General features: G+C 38.4%; 1 protein-coding gene across 4 annotated transcripts in view; it reads right to left on the bottom strand.

Annotated features, from left to right (window-relative positions):
* DCAF5 (DDB1 and CUL4 associated factor 5) overlaps nucleotides 1–25,417 on the bottom strand; it is a 68,399-nt gene that overhangs the window by 5,794 nt on the left and 37,188 nt on the right. For all 4 annotated transcript variants that reach the window (XM_062495867.1, XM_062495868.1, XM_062495870.1 and 1 more), the window contains exons 7-8: nucleotides 13,465–13,531; nucleotides 2,472–2,599 (exon numbers count right to left, since the gene is read on the bottom strand). In XM_062495867.1, the coding sequence (XP_062351851.1) occupies nucleotides 2,472–2,599; nucleotides 13,465–13,531 (195 nt within the window). The remainder of the gene's footprint in view (nucleotides 1–2,471; nucleotides 2,600–13,464; nucleotides 13,532–25,417) is intronic.

Here is a 25,417-nt window from a genome sequence, read left to right as displayed (position 1 = left end):
AGATTGTTATGTCTCCTGTTAATAAGATTGTTGGGTCTTACTTTTGGTCCTAGCAGAAATCAAACCCAAAACCAATGAATTACTGAACTGTATTCTTGTGGGTGCTTTACAACAAGATAAAACTAAAACAAGAAAACATAACCCCAAACATCAAAACCATTCTTGTGAATACTACACTTTTCTGTGGGGATAGGCCTGAAATGAATTTGTAATTTGCAATTTGCAATTAAAATAGCAAATTTATTGGCAGAAGCTCATGAAATTATTGAATGGCTTGATGCTGGTGCTATCAGTTCCTCCTTTCTTGGAGTACTATATTTAGGCCAGCTACTCTAAAAATTAAGAGCTCAGAGAAACAACTACTTGCATCCACATTTTTAACACATGACCATGTCTCTACAATTGTTTCTACAATTGCAACCAAGCACAGTGAAGTTATCTTCTGTGATTTAATTCCAGAAAGAGTTTTAGAAGACACCTGAGGGATAATAAAAAAGGACACTTTTAAAGAAAGTTATTTAAACAAAAAAAAAGGGAACAAAATAAGAAAACATAAAAAATTTAACTGTGATTTTTATTTATGGTTCCTTCTCCTGTCATCTCAATTTCTCTGAGCAAGCACATCAAGCATTTATATGGGGGAAAGAAAGACAGCCATGCAAAGGAAAGACTTGTGTTCCCAGCTGTTTTTAATACAGTAAATGGCCCCTCAGAACTGCTGGTGCTGTTTTTCCTGTTTTGGCTTTCTGTTAGTGGCAGTTACTAGTCTCCCACCTATCCACAGAAGCAGCTGGGATGAGGAAGAAACCACCTTTGTGCAGTCAGCTGCAAACTGCTGTGCACTGAAACAGTACCTTTAGAGGGTGAAGTCAGGCAGCTCAGACACGATGTGAGCACTGAAACAGCCCGAGCCCCAAACAAGGCACATTAAAAGCTGAGGCAAAAAGGCATTCAACAAAAGGGTAAGAAGTTCTGGCTGGCCAATAAACTTAATACATTAAGCACCTTTCCTTTAATTTGTTTCTAGCTTGAAATGTCTGGGGAATTCAGTTCCTTCAAAGCAGCTGCACAAGTTCCACTGCACACACAGTGACACAACAGGAGTTCTAAGGAAGCGCTCAAGCAGAGATGTCTTTCAAAGAGTTACACAACCTGTGACTTAATCAAACTAACCTTTTAATCACTAGGCAAAAAAAATGCCTTGCCAAAACCTTAGCAGAAGTACACAAAAGCAACACAGGGGATGTTTATGCCAATGCTAATCCAAGAGTTTAAGCACACAAGCACACTCATGCAGGAAGGATTCATAGGGTAGAGGGTCAGCAGATCTAGAATCCAAAAGGGAAAATTCAGGCTGCATGAATTAGGTTCCAAAAAAAAAAAATTGGCAAAACTATTGTTAAACAGTGGCAGTTTGACTGCTTGGAAACTGCTAAGACTGTTCAATGCACTTTTGTTCAAAGCCTGTATTTAATATATTTGTGATCAAACCTGTTAGGCAGGCACAGATGAAGAAAAAAGAACTAGAGTACTGGGGGAAGACAGAAAAGAAGGAAAGCTGAACTACAGTCAGAACCTAAATGCTGACAGTAGCTGTAATGCAAACAATGCAGTGAGGCATTGAGCCATGGTCCCAGGATTTTGGGTCAGTTCTGGTCCATACATAGCACATCACTAAACCACTCCTTTGAAGGACAAGTTCATGTGGTCAACTTGTATCTGACAAAAGCATTTACAATATTCTAACAACATTATTTATAGCCACATGCAGGTAAGATTTTCATTAATTCATTCAATAAACAGGATCAACAGCAGTTCTTTTTATCCTACTTCAAAATTAAATGGTTATTATGGCTTGTTTCACACTGTTGGTAGACCTAAATGACAGGAAAATATCTATGGCAGCAGAACACAAATCACATTAGTGTAGCATAATCCTTTGCCTTCCCATCCCTCAAATAACAAAATTGGTTTTGTCTTGCTCCCACAATATTGACTGCCTTCCTGTAAGGAAAGAAAATTTCAGAACCTAACAAAGCTTCTTATCCCTTTCATTTCCACAGAAAAAGGTAAAAAACTTCTTAAAAGTACTGTACATTGTTATTGTGCAAGGTATTAAGAGTCCTCCCTCTGGAAGCCATAGAAAAGGCTGTTGAATTGATTCAATGCACAAATATGTACAAAAATTATAGAAGGCCTTCCGAGGCATTACTCAGCCAGGTCAGTCTAGGCTAAGGTTCAACAATACTCTTTGGAGATACTTTTATTAAATTTTAGACCAGAGTATCACAAGTAGTAGGAGCTGTAGGAGTTGTAGCTGTAACCAAACTCACCCGAGAAAACGAGACAAAACACTTTATAAAACAGTAAGCGAGAAGACAGGATGAGTGTAGAAGAGAATGATGGCTAGCAAAACAAAGCATTTCTTCCTGAAAGATTGAAAGAACACATTTTCTGATAACTAATCTTACCTTTATAATCTTTTCAACGCCAGAAGAACAGATCATGTAGGTGTGAGGATTAAACCGCACTTGGTTTACAATTGACCGATGACCTTTCAATACCATGAAAGCACCATTGACGACCCTGCCAATGCCACCTAGGGGGGAACAAGCACATATGGACATGAATAACTAAATCTTCAAGTTACTTTCAGTCACAGTCATTTAAAGTCCTATTATATTTGAAAATGCACTTCAGCTTTATTTTGCAATATTTTAAGGCTGCGCTGGCTGCAGAATTCCAATTTTATGAGCAATGCCCCAATGAGAAGCTGCAAGCTTGATGAAAAGCATCCTTCCTGCAAATTAGGACTTAGAGGCTTGCTTTGATTCATCTAAACAAACAATGAAAGTTTTTGACCTAATACGACAAATATGCGACTGAGAGCAACATACATAATGAAATCACCAGTGAAACCTAAGGCATGACAGGGACAGTTCCTACATCTGAAGCAGAGACAAATAAAGAGGTTGGCTTTTAACAGCAATACTATTTTTCAAATTTATTTTTTAAATCAACAATTTATTACTATCACAGTTGACTCTAGTCTGATGAATAGGAAGGACCTGAAATAACACATCTGAACAGCGGGTTATATCATTCTTTGTCACAAGGCAGTGGATTAGCCAAAGTGGAATGCTTTTGTGCTAGTGGTAAAACCCAAAACAGAAGCCAATTAACTTTTCTGCTTGGTCATTGACTCTTGCAAGGTCTATACACCAAAGCAAGAAACAGTCACAGTATTTTTTTATATTCGTAGACTCACACAATTGAAATTACAAATTTGTTAGAAAGCACACCTGTGTATCTGAATAAAAAAGTGTCTATCAACATGCTATGATTTAATATTTGCAGTGAAAGAAAACAAAACTTTCAAAAGCTGGGAAGTAAAAGCTGACAATCACTTCAGATGAAAATCAACTTGCTATTTAAAACTTCATAGGTTATAAGTACACCTTACAGAAAATTAAAATAATTTTACTAGTTGCTGTGCTACTTATAGTCATCTTTACACTAAACAAACTTCATGTTCCTCTTGTGGAAAATGTTTGCTATCTTCCTTTGACCCAAACAGGAGCTATTTCAGCTGAAACAGTCACTGGTTTAATCCCTGGGTTGAACAACTTGTATTCTAAAACAGAGTAAGAGTTCTCCTGTGATTTACACTTCCAGAAGAAAACTTGCTTTACCACTGAAAAGTAGCAATATAGAAGGGTCAAGAAAAAAAAAATTAAAAAGAAAAAAAACATTCTCCTATCACCTTTAATTTGTTATGTAACACAAATGGTGAAAACAACTGCAGCTAACGACCTTGCGTACAGCCCCTCTCTTCTTAGAAAGTGTTTTATTCCTTTTGCTCATTATAACTGCACTCTGAAGAGCTGACTTATGTTCAACATGGAGAACAAACCATGATAAGGATTTAGAAATGAGGTGTCATCCAAGTCCTAAAAATCCAGAGACAGATCTACTGCTCCTGGAACGTGTTCTGCTTTGCACAATTTTTGCACACCAAACTGCTTTCTTATGGCACCTTAGGATAGAAAAACAAAGTTCCTGAGAAAGAGATAAGTGATGCAAGTAACTCCAGGGACGAAAATGCATGGCTCACTGGACTGAAACTGCACTGAGACTGAGTTACCTGCAGCAAGTTCTCTTATTTGGGTATATTTGTATTTTCTGTGTGGATTAAGGGATACATCCTGCCTTCAGACACTGGAGCAAGACTTCACCACTGTCAGCAAATTTGACTGAGAACTAACTGATTGGAGAGGAAGTTCATTAAATGCCAAATTAAGGTATTTTGATTTTCTTTTGCATTTTATGACATTACTCAAGTCCTTTCATTCTGCTCATCCTGCTAGACATTTAAGGCTGATGGTTAAGGTACCCTAATTCAACAGCATTCCTTCCAGCCAAATCACAACTTTAAGTCCAACTGTATCTATCAAGCCAACAGTAGATGGTTACATCAAGACAAGTTCTCAACACATCTTGACCTATCAGACAAATATTCCAAGAAAGAGGCTCTTGGGAATGAAGAGAAAGTTCGCTTAGGAAATGTTTCCAAGCTTTCAAGTGATGTCTAAAACAAGTTTTAACTATGCATGGCCTGTAGCTGTGTGAATTCTGTACAAAATAAGAAATAAGCCCTGCAAGTCACTAATGAAAGAGTCAGAGGAAAGAATTATAATGGTAATAAAATAAATACCATATGCCAATATCTTGGGCTGCATTTCTAAGTCAGTCATTGGCCTTTTTTGGTACTGTCAGCAGTGTGAATTAAGCCATGGTTATCTTCTTAGTAGAACAGTGAGAAGTCATTTAATGCCAAAAATGTCTTCTGCCATCAGCACACCACATCTAGAACACAGGCTACCTAGGCTATAGTCAGATTTCTGCAGTATCTGAAGCCCAGAAAAGCCAACCATACCCTGGGCAGCATCAAAAGCAGTTTGACCTGTGAGCCAAGGGAAGTGATTCACCTCTGCCCTTGTGAGACTCCACCTGGGGTACTGCATCCAGTTCTGGGGCCTCCTGCACAACAAATACCTGGAGGTATTGAAATGGGTCCAGAGGAAGGCCACAAAAATTATCACAGTGAAGGAACACCTCTCCTACAAGAACAGCTGAAAGACTTGAGGTTGTTCAGCTGGGACAAAAGAGGGCTCCAGAGAGAATTTTTTGCAGCCTTTCAATGAAGGGACTTAGAAGAAAGCCAGACAGTTTTTACCAAGGCCTTGTAGTGACAGAAGAAGGGGCAACAGAGGTTTAAGTTGAAAGAGTGTAGGGTCATATTGGATATAAAGAAAGCATTTTTCAAATGAGGGTTATGAGACACTGGAACAGGTTGCCCAGAGAAGTAGTTGCTCCATCCCTGGAAGTGTTCAAGGCCAGGTTGGATGGGGCTTTCAGCAAGCTGGTCTCATGGAAGGTGTCCCTGCCTTTGGCAGAGGGGTTGGAACTATATTTAAAGGTCCCTTCCATCCCAACCTATTCTATGATTCTGTGGTTTTATAATTCTATGTAGGAAATCCAAAGCTTTCTGATTTAATATTGAAATCCCCTGAACTCCCTTTAAGCAGCTATCAGTAAAATCAGTAAACAAGCACTGTAATAGAAGATACTTCCCTCCTCTTAAAATGAAGGTGAACATCCCCACAAAGCTCCTTAAAAGAACTCCCCAGTTACATGAAATTGCCCTAGGAGAAATAGAAATCTTAGCAGGCAGCTTCTACCAATGGTATGGGAAGTTTTAATAATTTAAACCAAAAAGTATTGACTCCGGCAAAACCTCAATAATCTTTGTGTCAAATATAATAGACTGTCCCAGAACCTCATTTTTGGACAATTCCTTGCTTGATGCAATTTTAACCTACCAACTCCTATGTACTTAAGCGACACCTCTAAGCAAGCTCTTAATGCAAAGTCTTCTACATCCTTATCTTGAAAGTAGCCCACCACAACTGTCATCATATTACATTAGTGTCTGTATGGCAGAAATCTACCTGTGTCCAGACCTCTCTGGAATCCCCCTGGTCTCCCAGCAGAGGCTTAGCTGCAGCCATACAGCCTTCAGCCATCTCAGAGTGTGAGTTAAGTTTGCTCATCTCTGCTGGCAAAAAAAAAAAGTGCATCTGTACATTAAGTGGAGGCTAGCCATAAAATGCTCAAATTTCTGATGCTATCTTCCTTTTTTTCCCATGTAATAAATTCAATTTCCTTTTACTGTCTTCCCTTGAAATGGTATTTTTTATTTGTATTGTTTTAGCAGAATTGCCCTCTGCTATCCTAAAACTGCTTAAATTTTGCTTTTGAGGTTTGGGGCTTTTTTAGGGTAAGGGGGTGTTATTTGTCTGCTTTTATATTCAGTAGCATGCATGGGTACTGCAACTCTAAGCATGGCAGCTTTTGTATTCTTAGCTAGTTCCAACATGTATAAACAGTGTTCATACAGAAGCCATTAGATTACATATCTCTTACTAATAACATATAAAAAAATAAATCCTAAAGTCTTCAGAGGCTGACTATGCCAGTTGTAGAAGGTTTATAATTCTATAACCTCTAAGTACTGGAGGGAAGAGATTGATATGTTCTAGCTGATTTTGCAATACTACCCAAAAATTGCCCTGCTTAAGGACAGTCCTGAGCAGTGGTACAGTGTTCCAGCTGTGCTGGTCAATGGGTTTTTTGGTCTGCTTTTATTTGACACTCAAATGAAATGTCAAGAAAATCAGTCCTAATTTATACCCTGCAAGTAAGTGCTCCAAAGCAGAGCAATACAAAATCTCAAAAAGACCTTTAAATAATATCCTATGATATCTGACCAGCTGAAAGAAATAACTTATAAAAGGCTAAATCTAATGTGTACATTTTAAAATGGTTTTCCTGTCCATGTTCGTCAAGGATACCTTTGCAACACGAGGCCTCTCTATAGACTCCCATACAGAGGAAAGTATAACACAGTGTTTTGAAGTAGTTGATGTTTAATAAATTGCCAAAGCAATTTCTTCTTGGTTTGCTTTATTAATTTATGTTTTAAATGCTAAGCTAATGAGCTATTTCTTAATTAGTGGTTTTGTAAATACTTATGTGAATCAGTTGACATTTGACATATTGCAAACATGCTGAATGGTACATCGCAATACATTTTAAAAACTCTAGTAAATTGTAACAGAGGAGAGTGAGAGATTCAGACAACAATCTGACTTCCCCTGCGTGAGTTCTACAACAAGAAGCAATGTTTAGAAAAAGCCAGAAAAATTATGTGTAGGATAAAGTAAAAGCGAAAGTGATAGATAACTAAGAAAAGTGCTCTAGGGCAGAAATCCTGTAAGAATGTAGAACAGTCTCCAAACTAATGGAAGCTGCATTGCTCCACACATTAAAAAAACCTGCCAAAATGCCAGAGGACTTGCTGGGATAAGGAACTATCCTCCATTGGCTCTGTAACAGAGAAATTAAATGACCTCATTAAGAAGTCTTTTCTATCTAGGACACTGGAAAAGAAATCCCACTGTTTGTTCATATAAGGTAGAAAGACGTTCCACAGACTAAGGCATAACTTCATACAAGCCTTGTGAATTACTCAAAGTGCTGAAAACTCCTGAGAAGAACCAGATATTTGCAGCTGCTGCCAGTGTGCCATAGCATACCATTCTACTGCAGTACTTGGCACTACAGTAGTAGCTCATTTAAAATTAATTTAGTTTTCATTAATAATAATCCAGGGCACATTTAGACCACAGGCCACTACTTTCCATTTGAATCCTATGAGATCATGATGTGCTAACAAAGAGAGATACCATAGATTGGAAAGCAAATGCACAGCACAATAAAAGCAAATACACATAGCATATAGGGCCTCTGCCTTCAGTGCAGTAGATTATGTTTAGGTACCTTAAAAGTCTCTCTCTGGTCACTCACACACCTGTATTTGTTTCATACAAAAGATGCTTTGCTCCTCAGAGACCCATCTGCAGGGAAGCTAGATTTAAACACAAGCACTTTTGCCCTAAGAGCACAGGGTCCTATAGCATATCTTCTTCTGGGATCAGGAATCTGACTCCAGCTCTGGCAGCAGCCAGACTCACTAAAGGTTTCTCATCAGCATTAGCAAAACTGACTTTGGTCACATCAAGTATGGAGTGAGAAAAGGAAGGGGTAGTCAAAACCCCTTCTGCCCCTAGCACGGTAAAAGGAGACATCAGAAATACCAAGTGTCCTCTCATAAGATAGCAGCTCCAACTCCATTTGCAAACTGCCTCCTTTGACACCTTTGTGTATCCCCTCCAGCTTCCAGGCAAGGTGAAAGGGATCAGCACAGCCTTGCAGAGCTTGAATGAAAGAACAGGGAGCAGTCAGCTGGTAGAAGCCTCTGCCTCAGACAACGTGCTCTTCCAGGCAATCAACTCCTTTGCCTGGCCTATGCCCAGAACCAATCCCATAGTGGATCTTATACCTCAATGGAGGTTCCAAAAGCCAAAGAGAAAAGTTGTATTTAAACATTTAAAGACTATGCAGAAAGCTGTATTGGTAGTGGTTATTTTTGGATATATATTTTCTCCCTTCTTTTATTGCTTCTGCCATACACCTTATCTATCCCAACCCTCCCACTGTTATCATCAGTGCAGCTGAACAACTGTATGAAAGCTAAGAAAAAATTACTATAGAAATAAACTTTGGCACACCCTTTCCACTCTGTTCCCTCTCCTAGTCTGAGAGACACTGCTTTTTTGGTGGGCTTAATGGCATAGGTTGCAACAGGTTTCACAATGTTACTGGAACCATGCAAATTACCACCAAAACCCATGCTTTCTGAACATAACAGATGTAAAGTGAGCAAAATTATCTCACAACCAATAGCTGTGCTTGGGTTTTTTTGTTTGCTTTTTTGGTTTTTTTAAATGGAAGTGTGAAAACTGCTTGGCTGTACATTTCTTTTGCACTGGTGGCTGTAAACATTTTCAATGCAACCAAGAGAAAGGAGTTTTGGTACAATTAGATGGCCAGTTGCTAGGGGCTAAAGCTTCTCCAGGCTCTCCCAGTACTCAGTGTTATCTTCAGCTTTCTATTCCTGAATTAGACATTAGACATACTAAGGTTGGTGAGAGAAACATTCACAGATGCTGAATCTTCTTTCATTTCTTTATAGCACTAGAACGCACTGAACACTGCCTTGTTTTCTGATAGATGCCACTTGGCCAGTTACATTCCACAGGTTCATGGTATTTTTACAATCCAAATGACACAGAAGCCAGTCCCAATTCCACTGAATACAAGAACCTTTTCTACAATGACCCAGAACTTACTGCATGCGTTAATCAAACAACTGATTCATAGCACATTATGGTCAACACTGACTGACCTGAAAAAAGAGACAAACTACAGTCCTAAAAGGAAAACAGTTTATATCCCAAGACCAAACCTCAGAAAAATAATTTTTTTAATAAACACAAACCTTCCAGAGCATGCTCCCCTGGGTCAGATGGCTTCCCCTTGCCCCAACCAAGTTGTATGCATATATGCATAGGTACCCATATATAAAATATCTCAAAAATAGCTAAAGACATTAAGAAATGCTTAATACTTTTTCACTCATCTTCATTTATCAGCCCAGAACTTTGAGAACTTAAACTACGAGCTGTCTCCAGTGAGATAGCCCTGCTCAGGTATTGTGAAAAGGTCTGTTCTTGAATTCTTCAAACCTGAAGAAGTGTTAGCATTTACAAAGACCAAGGAGGAGGAAAAAAGGAAGAAAAATTGCATCAGTTCTACTGAAAATTTGTGCAATTAGTTTAGTAACTGGACCACAATGACTGGGCCTTTCTTGCAGTTACAGTCAAAGGCAGAATTAAAAAGAAGTTTTGAAATGCAATTTGCTGTTCTGATTTAGTAAAATTTTCCAGAACCTGGTGACAGCCTGCTCACATGAACTGAAGGATCCCCAGCTGTCTTCTCAATCACAAATAAATGCCATATCCCTCACACAGCAGCACTGAGCAATATTTCAAAAGCAAGAGTTGCATAGATGATTCAGAGTAGCGAATGAGGAATGTGGATTCCATTTTGAAAACTTTTGGTCTGCTAAACCCTCTATTACTTCACAAGACATGTCAGGTTGTGTCTCGAACAGGGGTCCTTTACCAGCTAATAGACCATGCTTATTGGCATTAGGTTAAACAATGTCTTAAGGGTTTATATGTTAATAGGCTTGCTGGACAAGTCATGTAGGACTGATGTCTATTCTCACTTCCAGCTTGTATTGGAGTCAAGTAAAAGCTGTGGAAACTCAGGACTGCTTTTCTTCTGCCAGACTTATGCATTAACTTTCCTAGAAGCTGCCTCCGAAAAAAAACCTGTGATATTTTCATGGATTACTTTAAAGAAGAAACTGGCTAACAAATTCATGAGACATTTGGCAATTACTTCTAAAGCACAGTGGAAAGCTGGATAGTACTTGGATGGAGATGAAAGTGGGAAAATGAGCAAACTATTCCATCTTTAAGAAACCACAAAAGGTGGTAAAAAAGCAACCAACCTTTTGGCATAGAAAATCCTGGCCTATTCAGAATAATCTAAGACTATAGAGGAAGACATTCAGTAAAGCTCTTCAACAGAATAGCTTCCTAAGCAATTTAGGAAGCAACTTTTTTCACATACCTCCCTTCCCCCAAGGTGGAAAAATCTAGCCTAATTATTGGACCAAACAAAACTGCTTGCAGATTCCAGCTGATTATGGGAATGATTTAATGCAACCTACTGGAAGGACACTTCTTAACTATGACTATCTGAACATAAAAAACCCCAAACAAACAAACAAACAAACCCAACAAAACAAAACAAACAAACAAAAAAAACACCAAAAAAACCCCAGCAGAATTTGTTCTATTCTCCTGGCAAAATCCCAGTACAGGCAACCACATTTCTTCAACTTGAAATATGTCAGCAGCTGTCTGACTGGTGTGTTCCTTCACACTATTTCTCATCTTTTGTTCACTATCGTTGCTAAACATTGGATAATCAGTACCTGGTGCATCTATAACAAAACAATTTTATAGCTGTTGTTAAGGATGCAGCTGCTTAAAAAGATACAAGCTTGCAAAAAAAAAAATCTGTATTTTAAAATAACTGATACAATTTAAGGGAGTTGTACCATAAATATTTATAGCAACACAATGTCTGAGTTCAACCGGAAGGCAGAAATCAGTTTAAGAGATATTTTTATTTAAAATACCAACCAACAGTACAGGACATTACATCATCCTGTCTTGTTTGCACACTATTTTAAGGGAAAGACCACATTCCACTCTCTCTGATCACAAACCAAAGGCACTCCTATTTTAGCTAGAACATAGGAACAAGGAGTTTTCCACTGAAGCAAAAGTTTTCCAAAGTCTCTACCTCCCTATGGCAAGACTATTTCTCCAAGAAGGAAGCACAGCAACATCTCTCTTTGGCAATTATTCTGAACAGCAGGATAAGATTTAAGAAAGGACATTTCATCACAGTCAAAATGGGCACAACCCTTCAAGAAGAGCTAAATGAAGAAAAGCTTCAACGATCCTATCACAGGTGATCTGGACGCCCAATTAGTTACTTGCCACAGAAGTGGACCTTTGGGTCTGACAAAACAAAGCTTGTGAGTTCTGCTAAAATATTTATGAAAGAGAACTGCTCAAGTTACAAGCCATTAAGACTTACACATTCCTACTCCTGAATCCTCCGATTCGTTAAGCAACCACTGAGAGCAATTGATATTAAGTAATTAATTTTGTAACTGAAATGTTGCAAGTGTACTGACACCCTTCCTGATGTTACAAGAACCAGAAATGAGAAACCTGACCAAAACAGATATGGCACTGTTTTGTGGTAAATCACAAATTAAATTTGTTTGCTCAAAATGTATCACCTATTTGTTAATAGCAACTACTTTTGCAAGCATATATCTTTTTTACATGGGGGACATCTTTAACAACTACTCTGAAGCAGATTATTTTGCTTAATAATAATTTTACTTACAGATGCAACAAGTACTAACCATCATCCTAGATAAAAAGTTTCACATGCAGCTGTCTGGGAAAAAAGTTTTCAAGAGCGCCACAGCCATGTAAACAGAAAATCTCAAATCCAGATTTTAAAAAGGAGGTCAGGACAGCATGGAGGCATGCAGAAAATGTAATTCTATAGTCCACATAATAAAACTTACAAATAAATAACTAACTTTAATGCATGTAATCTTTGTTTTAACTAAGAGAAAAAATCCATAAGTAGCAGTAAACCAGGATCAAATGTAAAAGAAAATCACACAAATAAAAACAAAAGCAGGAAGATATCTCTAGATACTCAGTGCAAAGATAGAAAGCCAAGCTACTGGTATTTAGCAGGACCATCTTCAGAACTTGTGGACTGCAACATGAAATGCTGGTTAACTGAGCATAAATCTCAAAATTAGAATGTCATTTTCCTCAAAACCCTGCTATTAACTGAGGGCTATTCATCCTCTCAGCTGTGGATTATACAGCTATTATTAACAACCTTTGAAAATGAAAAAAAATATTTTCATTTTACCTCTAACACAGCTTGTCATTTTCTCTCACTATTGCTAAAGCATCTGAGACCACAGGAGAGCCCTCAGTTGTACTGAATACCACTAAAATGTACAGTTTAAAGAGCCAGAGCCACTAAAAATGGAAACACTAGTACAGTTTTGAAAGTCTTGACTCTTTCAATTAAAATTTAACACACTTCTAGAAGTGCAGTGATTTGTTTCAACAGGAGAGAGATGTTGACATTGTATGGCCTAAAGTGTCAAACCCTTTTATTGCCAAACCCTACACCCTATCAGACCACATCAAATTAGACACTGACCAACAGTGGCATTCACAATACAATTGTTACATTGTCCCCACACTGTTGCTTTTCTTTAACGTCCCTCTCCTGTACTTTCATACAGAGTACAGGAATGGGAATGGGTCATGGGAATGGGTCAGAAATTAGTCAAAACTGGCCATTTCCACCAGCTGATCATGCTCCTCCACCCAAAAAGTAAAAAAAGCATAACTCCTCTGCACTGGACATCAGCAGGAAGATTTTAGTACAAGAGGAATGAGAGGGGAAAAGAGGTCAATGTACTGTAGCTGTAAGGAGCACCTTGTGAACCCAGCACCATTTTATGCTGCAAGCTTTATTATGGGAGGAATGATCATTACATAAGAAGGGGGAAAAAAAGAAAATCATGATGATAAATCATTCAAATGGCATTGACCACTGCTATCCAGACACTGGATCATGCATCTGTAAACTCTCCCTATGCAGCTTCCCTCAGAATTGCTCTAGATTCACAGTATGAGTGAGAACAGCAGTTTTTTTGAAATATCAGTCTATTTGACAAATCCACCAGGTATTTTTGTAAGACAACTCCCCACCACTTCCTTCCCCATCTAGAACAACAACACTTACCTGCTTCTGGATCCGGAGGAATCCTCCACATATACAAATTGAAGTCATCAGATCCTGAGAGGATGTACTGTTAAGAATAAAAATAAAACAGTTTATGACAAAGTATCACCTGAATTACGGTATTTTACTATTGATCTACTTCTTCCAAACTAAAAATGAGGAAAAAAAAGATAATTTGCCCATTCTTTGCACCTCACAGATCAATTTACATTTAAATGGGGATGAAATACCAGCACAAAAATGTTGCATGCAGAAACGGACCAAAATTGAAAAGCATACTTCATATATCTAATGCTCACTGCCCAAAGTGTATGTTTGCTTTGCTAAATAAAGCTATGAATTTTGGTTGGCATTAATATAAGCATGTCTAGATCTAGATCACATTCTCTATTTTTCAGCCTGCAACTCTGGTCTTATTTTGATGTTGAAGACTTCCATAATTTTTTCTCATCTCCTGAACTACCAAGGAAAACTCCATCAAACACATACCTAAGAAGAGAGCTGTCATGTCCATTACTCACCAAGCCATCAAAGTCAGTCACTGAGAATAATCTTGAACACCAAACAAAAAGCAAAGCTAAACATTCACTGTCAGCAGGTCTTAAGTGCTTTAAAGCCTCCCCCCCAAAAAAATTTATCACACTATTAACTTTTTTCCTGATCATAGTTGCTCAGAAGAGATGGAAGGCTGCCCTTTTTCAGCAGTGCACAAATGGTAAGCAATCTCTTTATTGTGCAGAACTTCAGGCAATATGTAATTCAAAGTAGCCTAATGTACTACAAGCAGGCACTGGAATGACAGGTGACATTTGACATGGCAAAAATTTTACGCCTCTCAGTTCTGAGAGGCCACAAACTGTGCCTTGCCTCCAAATACTTATTCTCCAATAATTGACAGAGAGTACAGTTTATTTCTCTCCCAAATTAGATATTAAATGACACATAGTGCAACCAATGGCAGATTCCAAGTCCAATTATACTGGTGTAGACAGTTTAAATCTCTATCCCTCCACTAATGTTAGGCTGCAGTTTAATCAATACAGTCAAGAAGCTGGGTTTTTCATTTTATTATTATTACTAGGTTTTGGGAAAGGGAGAAAAATAAAGAAATGGACTCAGTTTGTCCCTTTTCTAACCTTTGAGACAAATTCTGTTTTGCTTGGCTCAAATATTACTGGTTTCTGCCTTTCATTCTCCAGGGAAACATAAAATCATCAGGCAAAGTAACACCAAGCAGTAAGGAGACAAATTCTGGAATAACACAGGACTGAGAAGCAAATAAACAAAAAATATACACTATCATAGAAAAAAATGGCTATAAATTTCCATATATTCTGTTTGCAATGTTAATTACATTAGTGCAGTGTTTGGATGTTTCCTGTCACAAAAATGCAATAACGAACCACTAAAATCCATTCTCTGGTTTCCTGCTATCATAATCCAACCATTCTTTTTTCCCCTCATTTTTTAGAATGCAGGATGTGAGTAAGCACTTATGAATGCAATTCTGCTCGTTTTCTGACAGGTAAGAAGCACTGATCAAACAAAAGCTCCTTTAAAAGCTTGTGCACACTAGTTCAGAATCACTCATAAACCCATACTTTCCAAGACAGAAAGTTATTTCTACAAGCCAACATGTTCAAGCACTTAGGCAATTTACCTTCCAAACTGACCTGCTGGTGCCAGGAATATGTGCTTCCCCTTTCATTTGACTGCTCATAAATGTTAGCCCTCAGCAGGCTGAGCTGCTGTGCCAAAACTCTAAGGATTAGGGCTAATATAGGAAACATCCCAACAATTAGAAAGAAAGCACCTCAAATATGTTTTGTTGAAGAAATGCTGTGTGGAAAAAAAAAATAAAGTCTCATTTATATAGAGATGTTGCAAATTGTTACTATTTATTACCAAATTGTGTTGTTGAAGCAGCAAGTAGTTTGCCAAGGACACAAGACTAAAAACAAGATTTGTAACAAAAACTCCTAGAAAATGCAGTATCCTGAATTTATGACCATACATTTTTTCTTTTTCTTTTTTTTTTCTCTTCACATATCATAAACCAACAACGACAGGGTGCCAAAGTGACAGATTTCAGATATCCTTCACGAGGCACACAGGACAAAAAAACATCTTATATACATGCTGGGAATGGAGTGTCTGTGAGATCCTTCAAACCTGCTTCCAAAATTATTTGCAGAGGAACACTCTGCAATCTCATTTGTCACTGCCCACAGATCAATATACTACCTGCAAAGGCCATTGATCCCAGTATACTCTGTCTTGCTTTGGAGATAGCAAAATTTAGAGTGCCCTTGCAGTGAGCAATGTGTAGTTACAGCAACTTGATGTGCTGTCAAGAGTGTAAACAGGAGGTCAAGACAAGTGATTATTCCCCTTATCTGGCATTTTTGGAGTCATACCTGGGGTACTGTGCCTAGCTTGGTCCCCCAATACAAGAGTGACATTAACAAACTGGACAGAGAGTGGACAAGAGGGCTGCTGCAGCTGAAGTCCCATGATCTGCAGGGAAAGCCTAAGGGAACTGATTTTGTTTAGCCAGGAAACAGGGAAGGGACAGAGTGGACCTCAACAATCTCCCCCTCTTCAAAGGAATACTGAGCAGCCAGGGAGAGACTCTTCTCAGAGGCATGCAGTGGACACCCAGGAAGCAACAGTCACAAGTCACAGCAAGGGAAATTCCAGCTGAGCACAAAGGAATGGCAAGTTCAGGAGCCTAATAAACACTGCAACTTGGCCCCAGAAAGATGATGGAATCTCCACTCTTGCATATCCAAAACTGAGCTGAACAACTCCCTGAGCAATCAGATCTGACTTTGGATGTGCTCTGCTCTGAGAAGCAACTAAAGTCAGGTGATCTCCAGAGCTCTCTTCTGACTGATTTTTTTCACAGACTGCCAAAATGAAAAGGGAAATAATTGTCTTGGTGAATTAGGGTTGGGCTTTGGGTTACAGGGGCAGAAGTGAACAGTGTCAGGAAAGTGCCCACATGAAAACTTTACACTTCATCACAGCTTCGTGCAAGTACTAAAGGCAAGACAGACCACAGGATCTGCAGCTCAGCACATGGACTTGCATAAATTGAAGGGATAACAATTTGTGGAATTTAAAGGAAGAAATTGACAAAGTACCTAAAAATGGTTTACAGAATCATGGAATGGCTGAGGGTGGAAGGGACCTTTGGAGGTCATCTGGTCCAATCCATCTGCTCAAGTAGGGCCACCTAGGAGCTGACTTCCTGGGACAGTGTCCAGATGGCTCCAGTGTATGCCCAATGACAGAGATATTCAATCCAATCCTACCCAATTAAAAGGACCATGAAGTCCTTCACTTCATTATCATTTTCAAGCCTAATGACATTTGCACTGATCAAGCGCATTTGACTAAAGTATTCTGGAGTGAATTAAGAGAAAATAAGTAGGAATGAATTAAACATCTGCAATGCAATTATGTCTGGCCACAGAATGAGCTCAGCTTGGAACCTGAGCTGAAAAAGTACCTATGGCTTTAATCTTGACACAAGACAACCATTAGTAAATGCCAAAAGCATTAACTGATAAAGTCATATACACAAGTTTGATGTTGTAAGCAATGTGCTGTGAGTAGTGAACTTTTTATATAAAATTAAATTTTATTTTGATGGTTAGGCCTGCCAATAATCACCAGAAATTGATCCTATTCCACAAAGTATCCAAGTATTTTGTATCTCTGCCATTACATGGCCACCACTGTAGCAGCCAGAATTGTTTTCCCTTCTCTTTCCCTGTAAGGATACCTCTGGGGTATAAGTTTTCCTGCTGTTCTCACAACATAGAATTAAATTCCCAAATGCATTCCTTTTGTCTTTTTCTGTAAGACTAGGTGATATAGGTCTGACAAGTAGAAAGCAGCTTTTCTGGTCAAGACCAAGAGATTGCCAGGACAACCTCATTACTGCAGCCATTGCAAGAACAATGTGCCACATGAAGCTTCAAGGGTGGACACCCAAGCTGCCAAAGCCAGAAACATGCCTGATGTGACTTGCATGACATTTGGAAAACAATCCTCAATTTCAATTAGTACTCTCTGTGCAAGACAATCAGAACCTAAGGCCTCTAGAGAGCACAGCTGGACTGATGTTACTAGGACATTTACAGGACCATTTGTGGAAATGTTTCTTTGATATATTCATTACTAATATAACAATAAGCCTATAGTTCACTACACTAGTTCACAGTTGTAGAATAAGGCTTAAGAAAATGAAAAAGTCAGTCCCTACTACTAGAAAAGTCGAAGAAATAATTACTATTAAGTTCACCAAACTCTCTAGTTAATAAGGCTAAATCCTGAGGAATGGAGTAGACTTCTTAAAATAAAGGAACAGAAATGAAAAAATAGAAGGGCTTGAGGAAGAGCAGATGAAAGAATGTCATCCTGCAGATGTTTAGACTCCCCATTAATTGTGAACAAGGATTTTTGGTCCTGAGGGGATAGATTCCCAGCAGAGCACCTTCTATTCACTCACTTTAAGAACAAAAGCCCAGATAATCAAATCACAGTGGCAAGCCAGGGGGAGGCCGAAAGCATATGTACTCACAGAAACAACTAAGTAGCTAAGACATCAAGCACTGTCCTCCTTCTACCCTCCCCCCTAAAGACAAACTCAAGCTGAACATAAACTCAAGAACCACTGCAGTGCTGAATTAGGAATCAGACCAGACCCTGCATGAGCTCAGATGTCTGGGGGGAACAGACTAATATTAAATCCACCTGTTTCATTGTCTGCCTTTTTGCTGCTGTATCTGACCAGGACTTCAGAAATCAACATTTACAATATACACGGGAACACAAGATTAGACAGAAAAAACAGTTGCTGTTAATACTGGAGTTTTTTTAGAAGGGCACAGTCAGCTTCTATGCCCAGCTGCTAGCAACAATGACAGGAAAAGGCTTCCAGATGACTATGAGCTGCTGATTCGGAAGTTTGCCTTAGAAGGAAGAAAACTCTCAGGCATGGTTAGAGTCAGCTCCTGGGAGAGTACACCAATTCAGACTGAGTTTTAAGTACGCATAAAATGCTTAAAATGAACCACCATCAGAAATCCGAGAATTACAGTGGACTAGCACTCCCCACTCATTCCATTGTAACTCTTCTCTTTTTCTCTCTCCCCAAGGAAATTACAGCAGTTGTTATAAATAAAGGAAGATCTAATCTGCTTCTGTACTCTAGTAACAGTAGCATTAGCATTGCATTTTGCAGAGTACTACCACTCTAGGGAATTTATTTTTTGTTCATAGCACTGCCACTTTGAAAGCATTTAAAATCCCACAAGCTACATTTCCTTAGGTGCTACTAAATATGGATTATTCCAATAAAATTTTATCTAAATCACACCTTATTTTAGTCTCCAATATTTCCTGCTCCCATAAAATGTCCTATTGCTTATGACCTATATCAGAGAGATTTTTGAGATTTTGGCCTTAGATAAATGACTAGTAGACATGGATCATGTTTCCAAATGTATGAGCAAGTCTCTTGAATAGCCCTACTAATGTAGGGGAGAACAAGAAAAATGTAGGAGCCTGTCTTAAATACAGTAATCACAAAGCACCATCACCATATAATTATAAATGCACAAACAACAGAAAAAGGCACAGAAATTATAACCATTTGAAAAGCAAGTACTGCTAAGGTAATAGCAGGAAAATGCTTGTCAGACTCGAATTTCATGCTGCTGTTTACAGTTTTGAAAGAGACTGAACTTCTTAAATCTCAATTCCCACTCACTTGGGAACGTCTGCCCTTTCTTCAGAGGGGCCAAAGAGACTTGGGGCAGAAAAGATCAGAGCAGACAGAATTTTTCTCAGGGTTTTACTGAGCTGTCCCCTAGCTTCTACAAGTAGTGTAAAACCCACGTGCTGGGGAAGAAGCACAGAGGTATCCAAATTTGAAACAGTTAGGCTGGTACTTTGCATATGTCCTTTAAGAGACAGGATGTACAGGCCCTCTCTTTTACCTGTAACATAACATAATTAATGGGTGGGGTGTAGACTTTTGGTTATTTTCTTATGACAATAGATAAAGAATCTGGTTTGGGGCAATCTGCTAGGCTCAAATCTTAATTCCTCGAGATTTGCGCATCACTTCTGTGGTGGAATATGCACTGATAAGAATTGAAGAAAACACAGTTTGACATGAAGCATCACTGAAGCCTGAAAAATATTGTTTGTCCAAAAGAGACTGGAATTCACAGCAATCAGTTGTGGAAAAAGAATCCATTTACATGTAGAATATAAAAAACTGTGTATTTATCCAAGGAGGAAAGGTTTCCTAAGTAAACAGGGATTATGCCATTTTGTTCTTTGCAACAGCTCTCTGTCTCCAAGAACTTCTAAGCCTAACAGCCAATTTTAAATTTAATATAGAAGCTAAAGATTCCAGAATTATGGTCTGTCTAGAAATATTCTTTTAAAAAAGGGCAGCTGTTACACCGAGGGGAGAGAGATACCCTGTAAGTAGCCACTGAAAACAAAGCAGTACCATAGATACATGCTACTAACTAAACATCAGGAAAACCAAAAGGAAAGTAATCCTTGAACCAAACAAAATCCTAGTGTGAACATGACAATCTACTTCTCATGGAACTATTTCAAGGGGGATAAGCATACACACATACACACATGTATATACACATACATGTATACATACACGTTTCATACACACATGTATATTTGTGTGTGATTGTGTTTATATAGAAATGTATGTATATAAAAACTGCAACCCTGAACACCAGTCTTGTTATACATTATGTTTTGTATGAGAAGTATTTGACAGAATACAAACAAAAATTTTTATACTGCTTCTAGACCTTTTGTGGTGTCAAGACTGCTCTACACATCTTATAACAAAAGCTTCCCCTGCTATTTTTCCATTAAAAAAATATTACTGATAATTTACAATTTGATCATAATTTCATGTTCTCTGCATTTCCTGCAGGTAGAAAACCCACAGATTTACCTTCAATTCATCAATTGTTAGAGTATCTACTAACCAGATGGGAAACAAGGTAGGGACACAACTATGGAGGAAGAAGAGACTTTTTCCCATTTCAAAAGCATCAAGAAGCAAACAAGCAAGGAAACAACAAGGCAAAGCAATTAAGGTCAACAGTCAATAAAGGATTTCCATTTCTTTGTGATTCCTGATCTGTCAGACTGGTACCTTTATGTTGATGAATCTAGGTTTTTAGTATAGAATTCCCACTGAGTACAGCTTGAAAGACTGCTGAAATCATCACTGGCTGACTTCCTCAGCAGGTCTGTTCCCACCCACATGTCTTGTGTTAACATTGGAACCCCTAACAGCAGTGGTTTGATTCAGTAGCTACAGCAGTAAAACCTCATACAAATTGTCATGAGTCATTCAATATAGTACAGCCATTTATGCATTTCAGCCAGATTCTATAGGGTCAGATGGGTGCCAGCACAGCCCAAGGGAAGTACAGGATGTCCCCTCAAGGGCACACTGCCTTGCTAGTACCTCAAACTGCAACCCCAGTCCGAGCGGCTGCTTCCTTGCAGCAGCTCTCATTGTCACCAACAAGAGATTCTTCTCTCCAAGGCAGTTAACCAGCAGATGACAAAACAATGAGCAGTCACCTGTGCAAGCTACCGACCTCTTATTCCTGTCCTTCAAAGAAAAAACTAAAATAAGGGGAGACATAACTGAGGAAGCTCTCTCTGAGATGTGTTTTGGAAAACTTGTGGCTAAGAAAAGAATTTACCTACAAGGTATCTACAAACCTTTTATCTTCTACTTTATAATAAATTCTGGGACACAAATTATGGGTTTTTTTTCAATATTTAACAAATTCAAAGAGGGCTCACAACACTGAAGACAGACATCTTTTTTCACACTAGCCAGGTCAGCCTGTACTCTTTACATACTGCCCTATACTCCTAGGAGACTTTTTTCAAGAAGCTGAAACTGGCACAAAAAGAAAGCTTAAAAGTTTTCCATCTCATCCTGAGAATCAAACAGGTGAGTCCAAAAGTCTTTTTAACAACAGAAACTTTGTTCCTCAGTAAGAAGCATGCCTATCTCATGAACCTGAAAACGTAAAGCTGCGACATAGCAGACTGGAGAAATACAAATTGTTTCTAGTACATATATTTCAAAGCAAAAAATTTGCATTCTCATTCCAGAAATCCCTAATCTTACAAGCATCCACAGCCAACTCTGTGTGGGGCAGTTTCAAATGCTTACAGAGGCATCATTGGGAACAATCCATCAACATTTTTATAACTGTCTTTTTGCAGCGCAGAAAGGCCATAACAAGAATTTTATTTATCAATGAAAGCAACTTAGAACTCCTTAGTGAGGATTTCTATGGCAGGGAAAATATTTCTATTACATTACAAAGAAATCAACAAGTTTATCTGAGCATATGAGAAGTGCTACTAACTACAGATCTCCTGTGAATGTACTATGAGGAACAAAAAGACTGCAAAAATCAAAGTCTCCTGAGTCTGAGTTCTACTCCACCAGAATTTAGTTTCAGGATGGGTCCTTTTGGGCTTGTGTATGGCTGGGCAGACATCTGAAAACCTCCCCCAAGGGCTTATAGGAATGCAGAAGAAAAGGGAGACAGGAAATGGGGCTGGCAGGATGCACCAGGAATGAGGGAAGAGGGAATCAGAACAAGAAGGGTTAGAGAAAACTCATAGCTCCTGCTGTCCAGACCTTGACTTTGAAGAGGCATTTTCAGTATGACCTTCCCAATGTCAATTACCAAAAACAATGGGGGAAAAAAAAGAATAAATAATGTCACATAATTTTCTCATGCCTGGACTTTGTATGTATGTATTATGCATAGAGCTGGAATTTAAACTGTTATTCAGATAAAGAAAAAACCAAAATACAGTGTCATCAGTAATTCTTGGAGGAAACCAAATTTAAGACAGGGTAAGACATCGATTTTCTTTTTATCCAAGCACAGCAACATATTTGCACACGGAATGCTTTTCATATATTAATAAATGCTGACTGCAATAAGCTACTATTCATTTGGATGTTTTTCATGCACAGGAAATTTACAATATATTCTCTAAAATAATAATTACCTTTCTTCTTGCTAGTTCTTTAACCTAGACATCAATAAGCACTACTTCCCATGAAAAATGACATTCAAATTATATGACACAAAGAACACCACTGAAAAACAGTTCTCTTTCTTTACAAAGGCAACATACAACCATACAAGACTCCTGGCACCTATACAGCTAACCTTGTTTTTGGAAGAGTTCCATTCATACAATAATTCTGTCCTCCGAAAAGCTGACTTGTCCCTAACCAGGGCTATTTAGAACACGGATTGCAACATAATGAGGGCTGTAACTTTATAGGGAGCCAGAGCAGCCTTGCAGGACTGTGAGCAGTGCATTCCTGAAACCCTCCTGTACCAGTGTAATGTCAACAGAAAAGGCTGAGCGGTGATGTAATGTCTGAGGGCATGCCAGAGTCAAGACACTTTTTGTTTGATTCACAGGGTACAATTTATTCCTCTCCCCCCCCCTTTTCTAAACAGGCAATACGCAGTTGATTTTACAACCACAAGCGTTATAGAGCCTCGTATTATCTACACAGGGAAAAACCAGGAATGAACCGATAGCATTCATCATTGTGACACAGGCAACAATTCTTGAGCAAGAAAACCTTTTGAACTATTTTAGCTTGGAGAGTGGTTGCATTTTGTGGTTTCTTTCTGTGACTTTTATTTTTATTTAATTTTTTTTTTTTTGCTGTTGCCTATCACTATAGCCTCTGAGGCTCCCACACTTAAAACCACATTTGGGTACCTAAAATCTTGCAATACTTTCTGTATCCTCAGATACAAGAAGATATTTTCTATACCAGTCTAGCAACTAAAAATCCTTTGTATTTAATCAACATTTCCCAAATTCTAAATCTGACAAGAACAGAAACTTGCCCAGCATTGTGACATGGCTGGAGAGTCCCACACATTTAATATTTGTATGTAATCAAACACTTGTGCATACTAAACTCAGTGGGACTTGAGTTATAAATAAACTGTTTTTAAAATTCTGGACATGGATGCCCAGAAGGATGGATAAATTATGTTCTCACACAGATCTCTACAGCCAACAAAGGCAGTGGGAAGCTGAGAGTCATGCTTGATACACCCATGCTTGATCTTACCCTTCCTCTCCTACACAGCTGTATGACTCAAGTGAGCTCCTGGATAATGCAAGCACCATACCATTTTTAACCCATTTATCAACCAATATCAGAGCTCTTCTTCAAAGAGTAGACAGAATGGTGTCATGTGAATTAGGTCATTACTCCAATGACAAGGACAAAAGAAAAAGTTCTGAGAGAAGCAAATGAAGGCAGATTTAGATGGCTGGGAATAAAGTATCAGCTGAACAATGCCTCTCAAGTTTTGGTAGTTGCAAGAAACAAGAAAAGCATGACTGTGGCATTTCTAAGAAAAATGACTATGTATATACTATATATATATACACATATACACTGCTCATTGACTTTGAAATCAGGTTCACAAGGACTAGGACAATAATGCTTTTGGAAGAAAACAATAGTTTGCAAGGCAACAAAGAGAAACAAAGCTGTTCATCCCCTAAGATCTCTCACTTAGCTTGTGCTGCAGCCCACAATACCTTCAACAACTCAAAATCAATATAATAATCAATATATTTCAGAACGTGTTCTTAAAATTTAAAAAACAAGAAAATAATTGCAGCTACAAAGTGTGTCTACCTACATTTTGTACCTTAAAGCACTAATGATATATCAGTCTTTGCTAAGAGGTTTCAATCTACTTGCATCTCAGATGCTCCAGTAAAAGATGTGGTAATACAGATCACTGCATGCCTGCTAGTAGCAGGCTTCCCTCTAGAGTGACATATCAGGAGTTCTGGCTCCAAGTCCTTTTGAGTACCTGTCACAATCTGTGAGCACTAAAAAAAAAAAAGAACAATACTGAGGAAGTATTAGAAAGTCTATCCTCCATCAAACAAACCAATCAAAGTGTTCCCCAACTAGTAGTCTGTGTTTTGCTTCTGCAAAGAAATTTCATCAATTTAACACACATACCTTTGCCAAAGTAAGAACAACATTTCTGGTCATTTTGGGAACTTAAACATTTGACTTCTCAAGATATAAGGTCAATCTCTAAAAGAACTCTTGAGTTGTGTCCTTGCAGCTCAGAATCTGCTCATTTTTGCCATTCCGGAATGCAATACATACAGAACAGGGTGTTATTTACCTTTACAGTAGATTTTCACTGCTCTATTAAAACAAGTTTCCAAAGGCAACCTAAAGCTAACAGTTACAGGGTTTTATACCCTGATGGCCATAATTTACAAGAAAACTTCCTGTGAGCAAACCATTTTCTATGTACAAACTTCAGAGAAAGATTAGCAAAGGCTATAGTTCTGTGAGGAGCTGAGTCTCACAGAGCTGAAAGGCCATCTCCCTATCTCTCATCCATCTTCTGATCCTTATACCACATCCAAATGCTTGTCAGAGCTCTCTGAGTGTCAGTACCAGGTATTAACCCAGGAAAATAAGTAAATGCTGCTGCCAAGTTAGGAAGTGGTAACAGTGAAAGGTCTTACAATCACCTGTGCTGGACAAGAAAGGCCTTCCCCTTTCAGCTGCTCACTTTTTTCCCAATACAATTGCATTCTAAGCAGTGATGAGTTAAGGATAATCCTTTCTTATTAGAGCTAAAAAATAGTATAGAAATGCAATTGTATGGTATGTGTGCAGACAACACATAATAGTTTTTGAACACAAGAGACTCCATTTTTAATTCACTGTGCTCTGTAAGAAAGGTAAAACCTATCTAAGACAGTTTAAAAGAGAAAAAAAGATCAAATTTAATAAAGATGAACAGAAGAATTGAATACAGAGAAA

Source organism: Cinclus cinclus, chromosome 6 (assembly GCF_963662255.1).
Source record: "Cinclus cinclus chromosome 6, bCinCin1.1, whole genome shotgun sequence".
Classification (NCBI taxonomy): Eukaryota; Metazoa; Chordata; class Aves; order Passeriformes; family Cinclidae; genus Cinclus; species Cinclus cinclus.
The sequence above is the reverse complement of the archived record's forward strand: the minus strand, read 5'-3'. Positions and strand labels throughout refer to the sequence as shown.